General features: G+C 38.3%; 1 protein-coding gene across 1 annotated transcript in view; it reads left to right on the forward strand.

Annotated features, from left to right (window-relative positions):
- Positions 1 to 12,241, forward strand: part of ctif (CBP80/20-dependent translation initiation factor) — a 112,756-nt gene that overhangs the window by 39,173 nt on the left and 61,342 nt on the right. Inside the window, exons 6-7 of the mRNA XM_061733656.1 lie at positions 589 to 693; positions 1,482 to 1,560. Of these exons, the coding sequence (XP_061589640.1) occupies positions 589 to 693; positions 1,482 to 1,560 (184 nt within the window). The remainder of the gene's footprint in view (positions 1 to 588; positions 694 to 1,481; positions 1,561 to 12,241) is intronic.

Consider the following 12,241-nt stretch of genomic DNA (forward strand, 5'->3'; position numbering starts at 1 on the left):
TTTTTTCAACACAGGCCTAATAAATATATATATATATATATATATATATATATATATATATATATATATATATATATATATATATATATAGTAATAAACCGACATGTACAATAATGCACATGATTATATTTAAAAATACATTAAAAAAACATAAAACCAACAACTTTGGTATCTTGTATGGATAAAGAAAAAAATGTAACTCCTATTACAATCTTTAGATGTTTTATTCAAGCACTTAAGAGTTTCCTAACCTTACCAGTTAGTCATGGCTAAGATAAGTTATATAAATATAAAATTCAACCACTCAGACTAATTATTTTACATGTTAATCACGTAAAATCAGACATCAAACACAACCAAATTAGTGTTTGAAAATGGCTATACAGAAGCCCTCTTCAAAACAAAAGAAAGGATCTGTAGAAAGGATTTGAGATGTGATGAATGTTTGTGCCTCATTATTTAGAAAAAATAATGCACATTTTTCACACACTGATGTAATACAAGATCATTTGGAATCTTTGATTTGCCACTTTTCTCCTGCCTTGTTCCTCTTTCTCTTTTAACGGTTATTTTGTTTCCTTGGTGTAGAGGTGCAGGTTGGGATGTGCAGCCGGAGAAGCTGGACTTCAGCCACTTCCACAGAAAACACTTCAGAGGAATGCCAAAGCACCTGCCACACATTGACAGAGAGGGGTGAGATACAGATTAATATATATGTCTCTGTAGTTTTCCATTGACAAGTGCTGCCACTGTTAGTCTGTCAATATGTTTTAAGTAACTCCTTGTTGTCTAGGCCAGGGATCAGCAACCCGCGGCTCTAGAGCCGCATGCGGCTCTTTAGCGCCGCCCTAGTGGCTCCTGGAGCTTTTCAAAAATGTTTGACCTTTTTTTTCTTTTCTTTTTTTCTTCTTTTTTTATTTTTTTTCCTTTTTTCTCTTTTTTTTCCTTTTTTCCCTTTTTTTCTTTTCTTCTTTTTTTTCTTCTTTTTTTCCTTTTTCTTTTTTTCTTCTTTTTTTCTTCCTTTTTCCTTTCCTTTTTAATCTCGACATTTCAACTTTTTCTCTCGAAATTTTGACTTTTTTCTCGACATTTCACGAATTCTTGACTATTTCTCGACATTTTGACTTTTTTCTCAACATTTAGACTTTTTTCTTGAAATTTTGACTTTTCCCCAACATTTCAACTTTTTTCTCAACATTTTGACTTTTTTCTCAAAGTGCATAATGAAAAAAAAATCTTCCCCAGTTATAAATAATATAGATACATGCAGCATGTGTTGCCTTCATTCTAAGGCTTATACAAGACTTTTCATTTTTTGCGGCTCCAGACATATTAGTTTTTTGTGTTTTTGGTCCAATACGGCTCTTTCAACATTTTGGGTTGCCGACCCCTGATCTAGGCAATGTGTTAATAATTGTATCTGAGGTACAATTGAGTGAGTCTGACATGAGTCTGAGTTTTGTGTTTTTCCTCTCTTTCAGGATGAACAAAAACAAGTTTGCTGAAGATGATGGAATAGACATGAACGACATCGAGAGGTTCCTACCTCATCTACGCTCTGTAAGTTGCTGATTCTTCTCTAAATGAACCAACTTGGGCTGTATTGTCTCACTCAATAATGGATGCTGTTAGATTATTAAAAAAATATGTTCTTAGTACAACTGGTTCAGGGGTATGGCAATTGGGTATGGCAAGGTATGGCAGCCGCCACACCTCGGCTTCAAGGGAAAATGTAAATGTTTGTTTTTTAAATACATTTATGGAATTACTCTGTGTCTTTTTGTATTGATTATTCTATTACTTAATACATATCGATTTCACTAGTTATTATACACTGCAAAAACTCAAATTCTTAACAAGAATATTTGTCTTTTTTCTAGTTAAAATGTCTAATTTTCAGTCAAAAAAAAATAGAATCGTCGTTGTGCTCAAGTCACAATGAGATTGGTTGGGATGTTCCCACCAAAGTGCAAAGGAAGCAAAAAAAAAAAAAAGTAGAATAAAATAAATATAATATAAAAACATAAAAGCAATACAAACAATACAAAAAAAATCTCATTACATTTAAGACAAGACTCAAAAACAACAATTTTCACCTGTTTCAAGTAGATTTTCACTTAAAATAAGAACTTAAAATCTGCCAGTGGAACAAGATTTTTGCTTGTAATGAGAAGATAAATCTTGTCCCACTGGCAGATTTTTCTACTTATTGCAAGTGAAAATTTACTTGAAACAGGTGAAAATGGTCAAATAACAAGTTATTTTTCTGGTGATGACTCTTGTTTTAAGTGTAATGAGATTTTTTGACTAAAAATGAGACATTTTAACTAGAAATAAGACAAATATTCCTGGTAAGAGTTTGAGTTTTTGCAGTGAGCGAGACTGCATTTGAAAAAGTTCCAATTTTCTTGACCACAGATAAGCTACATAAACTTCTGTGTTAGTATTTGCTGGACGTGTTGATTGATACTCTAGTTCAGTTCTGTGACTCGTGACCTTGCCATACCTTAGCTTCCACTGAATTGACGCCACTGCACTGGTTCTACTGATCTCGCTGATAGTTAATAGTTTACAAAAATCTCCTCACCATCTACTAGTTGTTGAAGGGCGACCCCTGGTGGTTCAATGTTATAATGACTGAACTTCAGGACCAGCTCTCTGATAAAAGATTATTGAACCTATTGTAAATTGATAAATACAACACAGATCTCTTTACTCTCAGAGTTAAAAATTAATAAATTAGTATTTTTTTCTTTCAAAAAGACATAGGGACACTAAAGCTATACTTTATTTTTTATCATTTCACTAAAAGACTGGTTGTTTGTAAATGGAGATTTGGTGACACCTGCTGGTCAGATGACGAAATGCAGCATCAAATTCCTAAAAAATCAGGCCTGCCCCTAAAGGCTACTGAAATATATAACATTTAAAGGCTGATCCCTTTACAATTACAGCACGACTGTGGAATGATTGAGTCCTCATTGCTGTTCTCTTTCCCTTTTGACACCGTTTTAAGACACAAGCAACCTGCCTTCATAAGGTCGACCACACTTACTAATAATCAGTGAATTGGGCTAGAGCAGGGGTCGGCAACCTAAAATGTTGAAAGAGCCATATTGGACCAAAAACACAAAAAACGAACATGTCTGGAGCCGTAAAAAATGAAAGGTCTTGTATCAGCCTTAGAATGAAGACAAATGGTGAAAGGAGAAATGTCGAAAAAAAGTCAAAATGTGGAGAAAAAAGTAAAAATTTAGAGAAAAAAGTCAAAATGTTGAGATTAACGTTGAAGTACAATCTCGAGAAAAAAGTTCAAATGTTGAGAAAAAAGTGGAAATGTCGAGATTAAAAAGGAAAGGAAAAAGGAAGAAAAAAAGTGGAAAAAAGGAAAGAAAGAAGAAAAAAGAAAAAAAACAAGAAAAGAAAGGGAAAAAAGCAAAAAAAGGGAAAAAAGAGAAAAAAGAGAAAAAAAGAGAAAATAAAGACAAAGAAAGAGAAAAAAAGGAAGAAAAAAAGAAGAAAAAAGCAAAAAAAAAAACAAGAAAAGAAAGAAAAAAGGAAAAAAAGAGAAAAAAAAGAGAAAGAAAGAGGAAAAAAAGGAAGAAAAAAAGAAGCGAAAAAGGGGAAAAAAAGGAAAAAAAGGTGAAACCTTTATTGAAAAAGCTCCAGGAGCCACTAGGGCGGCGCTAAAGAGCCGCATGCGGCTCTAGAGCCGCGGGTTGCCGACCCCTGGGCTAGATGTTTTAAAACCATATGACATTGTAATCTTTTAAAAGAAGTTAATGTGTCTTAGTCCGGGAGCCGAGGGGGTGAACCCGGTTTCGTCGGTAAAAGTTTTTTTCTCAACTGATTCTTGTAGCTTGGGGTCATCTATTAAGAATTCCAGAGGGTGCCCAGTGATATCCCTTGAGCATTTTTTTTTATTAACCCCTTAATGACCGAAACACTAAAAATCCACCCAAAATAGACTTTTATGGCATTTCATGTAAAAAGCTTGATCTAAATTCATTAAATTTGATTTTACAGTGTTTATCCATGATGGTGGATATGTACAGTATATGTGATTTCACATTAGACCATTTTAGATTTTAACCCCTTCACACCTGAAACACCAAAATCCCATAAAATGTGAGTTATGACATTTTGTGCACAATAATCAATTCAAACGCTTCAAATTAGCTTTCTATATATATTTATGTTTTAATGTTTATGTTAATGTGGAAGTCATGTACAGTATATGCTCTGTGATTGTCCTATATCAACTGTACAAATTTGCTTGTGACCTCAGAATAAGAATCAAAAACAATAAACAAGTTTAAATGAATTTATTTTCAAAATAAACCCTGTTTAAATCCCATCTATGGGTGCATTGGAAAGTGTGAATACATGTATTCCTATCTAGAGCATCCTACACTAAAGCAATGACATGCCATCGTGCAGGGCAAACCATGTGCCCTACAGCTGCACTTCTTGGAGTTGCATGGACGGTCACTCTTGCAGCCACACTTAATCATGTCCAGAATGTAGTCTGGGGCAGGTTTGCAATGCGCAGGCAGAGTGGTTGGGTTCAGTGACCTGTTAGGGATGTCTTTATCCCAACCAAAGTTCTCTGGGTCCCATGGCGGTGGAGTCCGCCCATCAACATTTCGCCACAAAGCTGCTTGAAGGTGGGCCCTCTTGACATTCTCTAAGAATGCTTCCTTAGTTGGTGGTAGTGCAGCTAAGTTTGGAGCAGATGTATGTCCTTTCCCATTCTTTTTTCCCCAAGCCAGCAGCCGAGTGTGTGACATGTCACTGCTTTTCTGTATGCCATAACAGGCTGATATGAAGGCAGTGGCTTGGTTGATGACTTTTTGGAATGGTGCATTCATGTTTCCGATAGCCGATAATTTGTACCCAGCTTTCAGGACTTTGACCACAGTGCCTTTTCCCAGCCCATAGTAACATGCTACTGTGTCACAACCTGATATGGCATGGGCTGGTAAGATGTGTTTGACAACTTGTGGATGCTTGGCCAGTGTTGATTTGATGTCCACTATTGCCCTTTCCTGACTCGGGGATTCCATTGTGATGGATACATCTAGTCCTGCCTGCTGATAATGGTGGAGGAGTAGCACAAATACATCTGTGTCATCTGAAACCACTGATATTTGACGAGCTTCTCCAGCACACACCAGGACTTGATGAACAATGATTGTGTCAGCTTCTTCCTGATGGTTCTCTAGATCATGTCGGACCCTTCTCTCTTCCATTGTGATCTCAATGGGGCATGGGTCCTCCCCTGTCACCACCAACTTGTGTAAGCTTGTGCTCTGTAAGTGGAAGAGTCTGTCATGGACTAGGTCCTCACAAATCAGTCGATTGAGTTGTTTTTTGTTTTCACAAGAGGATAACACAACAATCCGGGCTGGGAGCTTTGTTGACAGGAGAAGATGGTGCTTCTTGCTGACCCCTGTCTCCCTGACATCTCTGGTGACTGACTTTGTACTGAAATCATAGTACCTGTCAAAGATGAGGTAGACATCACTGTATGCCAGATATGAAGTCAAACGTGTTTTGACATTTCTGATGAAATCAGCTATGGTGCCATTAGCTGGCCAGTGGATGGTCCACAGAAGGGCTGATCCATCAATGACGGTAACATTTGCATCACCAGCATTCCTCCTGGAGATTTCCACTTGGAGTGACTTCTTCAGTGTCGACTTGGCTTTACAAATCCGCATCCCAATCTCGGTGAACATAGAAGTTGGTACGGGTGCCAGCTCAAAGGCGAGGACATCCTCCACGTGAATATCACGGTCACTCGATAAGAGTACTATGACCCTTGAATAGATGGCATTGAGCTCATACACTTTGGAGTCTCCCACTTGGATGGATTTCACTGTTGTAGCCATCGTCTTGACTTTAGATGGGATGGTCTTATAAAATCCCTCTGGCCAGGTGTTTTCAAAATCGGCTAACATTGACTCCCCAATCTTTACCGCACTGTCTACGTTGACAACTGGTGGAGCTATTTTCCCACTGCTGATGCTGACAATGCTCTCTCCTGGATGTTCGCTGGGATGGAGTGGATGGAGACAGGTTTCAAGTTTGTTCAAAAGTCCAGTTCTGTCCTTTGAGTCAGCTAAGATTCTTGACTCTGCTTCCTCCTTGTGATACAAATGAGGAGTTGAAGGATCCCCATCCTCTTCTTCCATTTTTGCCAATTCTGACTCAATCTTACAGCAGAGATGACGACTCAGGGCCCAGGTCTTCAGTGCCTCTTGCTTCAGGGTAATCCCAATGATCCCTCCTGCACTGTGGCCATACCTCATGAAGGTGGACTCTATGAACTGGTCAGTCCACAAACCATTCCATAGTCCAGCAATGTGTCGTGTCACATGTTGCCCCTGGAGAAAATAACTCTGAATATGCTGAGGTAGCTTCTCCATGGAGCGAAGGTAGTACAGCCCATACCTGGCATAGTTGACATGGCCAGCTGCAAAGTAGTAGGGAAGCATCTTCCGGAAGGTTGTCATATGGAGAAGCCAGTCACCCTCACGTTCAGCCCGGATGAATGACATCATCAGCAACACAGGTTTCACTAAAACCTCAATCCATAGTTTTGCGGTCCTACTCTGACTTGCAATGTGATCCAAGGCTCTTGTGAATTCCTCTGCATTCTGAAAATTGCCATCTGGGATCACATTCTGTAAGACTACCTCAGCCATCAACCGCAGGGCACGTACATTCTGGGGGAACTTTTTCCCACTCAACATCTTGGCAACTCCTCCAAAAACATCTGACATGACATCAGATAGTCCACTTTCAGCTAATAGTGAACCTATAGCTCCAACAAAACTCATCAAGGCATGCATCCCCCCAAGACGTAGGTACATGTGTTGGAACCTCTCTGGGTGGGCCCATAACACTTGCACAGCAACTCTGTAAAGTTGTTGGTCACATGTCACAACACTGAAATTCTGTCCAGTTTCAGATGTGAGCTTTTGTACTTTTGCCATGGCTGTCATCATGGTATCAGGATCAGACGGCTTCATGTCAATCAGGGGTATGTACAATGTTTTTGTCTTAGCTTGGGGAAGATGGCCCTGCTCCCTGCTCTGCTTTGTGTTGTACCCATTGAATTCTGGGCAGTTATCCAGTATAATAACATCCTGTAGAAAACTAAGATCAGCCTCTGAAGCTCTTCTAACCACAACAGCTTGATGAGCAAGTGTCTTCAAGGAGCTGACCACCCTTTTAACTCTGTTTAGAGGCATTGGAGGTTGTTTGGGTCCCTGGTATCTATGTATTTCTATATCATACGGGATTTCAGGTAAATCTTTTGGAATCCTTTTGATCTTTGATAGTGTTTGCTCCTCCCCTTCATCAGGAGACTGTGAGTACTGTGTGAGCAGCATAGCCAGAGAATGTGTAGACTGCCTTCCATTCTGTGAGGCAATGTCTGCATCGAAATTATCCACAACAGCCTGAACTAGTCCGTCTTCAGCCTTAAATATGCCAGACCACTCCATATCTGATACTGCTGCGTGAGCCACAGATTTTTTGAACCTGCGATACTCAGTGTATGAACAACAGACACCATAAGAATATAAGCTATTGATAAGCTTCTTGGATTCTAACAGTTTTCCTGCTAAGTCTACTTGCAAAGAAGTTGCCTGGGACTTTACAACACTAGTGACAATTGAACCTATGAGCAGTGCTGGAAGTGTATTGTCAAGCTTTGGAGAAACCTTTGCTAGCAGCATCAGCAGGAATTCACTCACTGACTCTTTGATGAGTTCCTTATTAATGCTGACGTTATAGCCCTCCTGGTTCATGTTGATGTTTTGCAGATCATGGATGATATGCTTGCTAGCTTTAGTTGTGATTGTGTCCACTTCATCTTCATCATCTTTCACAAGTCGGAGAGTCTCTGAGGCACAACTACGAAAAGCAAGAATATTAGCTATCCCAGGTGAAGATAGTACCAGGAGGTCATCACCAAATGTGTGCTGGAGTTGGCCGATGAAGGTCCTCTTCTGTGTGAGTTTTTCCCCATTAAACCCTTTATAGGCTGTAAACAGTTCTGTAGAATTCCACATTCTTGACCGATCAGCTGTCATCATCTTTACAACTTTCTCAAAGGGGCAATCTTTGTCAGTGTTCTCAGAACTTGAACTTGTACAACTAGAAGTATGTTCTGTGAATGACTTCATGTTGACAAATCTTTGTCGGCAGTAAGCATGATAGCGGGCACCTGCAGCATGCAGATCACTAATTGTGCACTGAAGACGTTGTTGGACACGTCTCGCTACATCATCACTTCGCTTTGCACAAACCTCTAGTAGACTCTTCTTTGTTTCCACTTCTCTGAATAAGTATGCAGCTCTCCATCTAGACGGGTTCTTCTTGTCTTTTTTAAGATCACAAAAATCACCACAGAAAACACAGTTACTTTGAAAATCAAAATGTCCACCAGAGTCTTTTGACGTTGAATGCCTGGTTGCCTTGCGTGGTGACACATTTGAATCAGTTTCTGTAGCCCTTTTACGTTTGTGGCGTTTAATGTGAGCCTTTGAGGTGTAAGACGAAACACAACTTTTGTGGCAGTTCAGTGTGAATTCCACATTCTTATCCAATGCTTCTTGAAGTTCAAAGTGTTTTTCATCACTGTAAATCTTGCTACATCGGATAATGTTCAATATTCGGTCTGCCCCTGCACGGATCAATCGTTCCTTCTTCTCTTGGCAATTATACTTCCATCCAAAGTAGCACTCATCAAGCACAGGATCCATAATGAAAGCAAGCTCTGTGGAAAAATGTAATAATAATAATAACAATAAGATGATAACAATAAAGTTAATACATAGAATTTAAGAACCTATATGCAAAGAGAAAGGGAAGTTGGGGGAACTCTCACCAGGTCATTCACCTACATAGATCAATGGTTCTTTGATCTCCTCAAACCAAATCTGGAGGCTGGTTTCCTGAAACAATGAACCCCAGTGAAAAAATTAAAAATTAAAATAAAAAAGGTTATACAGACCTAGGGCTGCACGATTCTGGACAAAATGAGAATCACGATTTTTTTGCTTAGAATTGAGATCACGATTCTCTCACGATTTTTTTCCAATATAAAATTTATTGCACTTATTACTTTAACTTTGCAACAGCTGAACAAAAATATAATAACAATAAACATCTCTTGTCTTCTTTACACAAACCTTTGAATAATTTAAACAATAATAACAATTTTGAACAATATTTGTTCCTCCCTGAGTTGAACACCCTTTCAGAAAGGGGACTTGTAACAGATCCTGTAGTTCTGAGGCAACAAATTATTCCTCTGGCTGCTTTTTGCTGTAACAGCTGACATTGAACATAAAAACAATAAACATCTCTCTTGTCTTAAATAATTTTAACAATAACAATTTTAACAATATTTATGTGCAATATGTGTCAGGTGATGAGAAAGGTAGATGTTTCTCCAAATGTAATCCACAATCATTAACAAAATATAACAAACATGACAACATGATAGTTGACCATGACAGGACTACAACAACCTAGAACATAGGCCTAGTCCTTTTTTTATGCAGCCATCTTTAAAAAAAAAAAAAAAAAAAAAAAAAAAATTTTTTTTTTTTTAAATCGTCATTTGGAAATGAGATCGCGTTCAAGCATGAATCGAGATCGCGATTTTTTAACGATTAATCGTGCAGCCCTATACAGACCCTAAACTTTTGTGAAATTAAAATGAGTCATGCCAGTTCATGCTAATTTGTTCATAAATAATATTATAATTATGTGACTGTCTTTGAGAATCAATAAAATATGATAATGTAGCTGTCTGGCACATACCTTCTTGAGCTGCCACTGAGTTGGTTGAGAATTTAGCTTGATGGTGTTGCAGCAGTCTATATTGGAATCAGAAGAGTATTTGTCTTCATAACACAGCTACTGTATAGTTGGTCTACAAATTTTTAGTTTACCATTGTGATACCAGAGCAGATATCTAACTCCATAAGGGGCTAGCTAACTTAGCTAGCATACCTTGCTAAGCAGGTGTGTAGCTATCATACACCTGCTAGCTACATTATCCTGAAAAATAGACTCCCATCATAATATACTAGTACTCATGGGCGTCTATTTTTGTGGAGTTTATTGTTTTAACATAGTTGTAAGGCTGAAGGCAATTTACATTAAATGAAATGGTTACAAAATGTGTGAGGTCAGAAAGAGGGAATACTTACCAAATGTTTGCCATTCTAGAACACTCTTGCATCCACAATCACTCTTGTTGTTAGCTTGCTGCTAAATCTGTTGACAGCTCCAGCTCCAGTTGTATGCTGATGACAGAATGGACGGAAAATACCTGCAAATCTCTTAAACCAGGGGTCGGCAACCCGCGCCTCCAGCCGCATGCGGCTCTTTAGCGCCGCCCTAGTCGCTCCCTAGAGCTTTTTTAAAAAATGTTTTCCTTTTTTTCTTCTTTTTTTTCTTCTTTTTTTCCTTTTTTTCTTTTTTCTTCTTTTATCCTTTTCTCAACATTTCGACTTTTTTCTCGAAATTTCGACTTTTTCTCAACATTTCGACTTTTTACTCGACATTTCGACTTTTTTCTCGAAATTTAGACTTTTTTCTCGAAATTTCGACTCTTTTCTCGAAGTGCATAATGAAATAAAAAATCTTTCCCCAGTTCTAACTAATATAGATACATGCAGCATATGTTGTCTTCATTCTAAGACTTTTCATTTTTTGCGGCTCCAGACATATTTGTTTTTTGTGTTTTTGGTCCAATACGGCTCTTTCAACATTTTGGGTTGCCGACCCCTGTCTTAAACCATACTTTTGGCGGAATGTTCTGTGGATTTTTTGTGTACAAGTTGCTCAAGATGGAAGGCCTGAAGGCCAGTTCCCCCAATCCACTTTGTAGAAAGCATATCTTATGCATTTGATTTGATTTCTGTACATACATTTTCATAATGTCCCAATATCTCACCAGGATGTTGGTGTTTGGTGCATGAAGGGGTTAATATTTAAACATGCATAACACTGTACATATCCACTTTTGATTGAAAAAGTGGATATTGATTAATTTAGATCAAGATTAATCAAAATTGATTAATTTAGATCAAGATTTTTGCATGAAATGCCATAAAAGTCTATTTTGGGTGGATTTTTAGTGTTTCGGTCATTAAGGGGTTAATAAAAAAAAATGCTCAAGGGATATCACTGGGCACCCTCTGGAATTCTTAATAGATGACCCCAAGCTACAAGAATCAGTTGAGAAAAAAACTTTTACCGACGAAACCGGGTTCAGCCAAAAATCAGCCTTTGACTACCGGACTATCTGGTGTAATTGTTAAAATTAGTTTTCCTGCTGTGTAATCCATAGTAACATGGAAAGTTTATTAGGATTGCGTCCAAGGTGATTTGTGATTTATTGGGGTGAGTTCTTCCAGGCTGACCTGTGTCACCGTCCTCCTTCCTGTCCCGCTGTTTGAGCCAAAATGTCTTCCCTTTTTCATCACGTTTGAGCTTCGGCATCTTCCTCTTTCCTTCCCCTCTTGGCTTTTGAGTTGAGCGTGGGTTTCACCTTTCACGGTCTCACAGCCAAGAGGGGTTGCGGTGAGCCACTAAGACGGCCTGCTCGTCGTATAGGTCCTGAGGCAAGATTACATTTCCTTTCATTCAGCTTGAGCCAAAAGTAAGATAAGGTCAGCTGTGTTTGTCGGCCGTGCTTGGGATTTGATATTTTTTTGGCACTTGGACACAGTAACGACAGAGACATCAGCCTAACAAAGGAGTTCCAGGTCCCCCCGACATTCTTTAGCCATTTCTGATTTATCCATCCTCATCAAGTTACCCTTTCACTATTGATAGTCCACGGGCCAGAGCCCAACATTTCACTTGTCAGTACCACTCAAGGTGACCAAACTTGCTCATAATTTTTGAAAAGATCCATGTCTGTAGTAGGGCTGTTCGATTTTGCCCAAAAATAAAATCTCGATTTTTTTTTCTCTCAAAATCCGATTTTCGATTACGATTACGATTATTTTGTGAATTGACAAAAGGCAAAGAAATGATTTCAAATATGCTGTTTTTTTATTAAACATTTGCCCCAAAATGAATGAATAAACTCTGTAAAATAAGTTGAAAAAAAGTTTTAAAAAATATAATAAAATATAAAGTTTTATCTCTGGAAAAAAAATCAGCAAATCAGCACTTGCAAACATACAGTAAGTTATATTATTAT

Source organism: Cololabis saira, chromosome 11 (assembly GCF_033807715.1).
Source record: "Cololabis saira isolate AMF1-May2022 chromosome 11, fColSai1.1, whole genome shotgun sequence".
Taxonomy (NCBI): domain Eukaryota; kingdom Metazoa; phylum Chordata; class Actinopteri; order Beloniformes; family Belonidae; genus Cololabis; species Cololabis saira.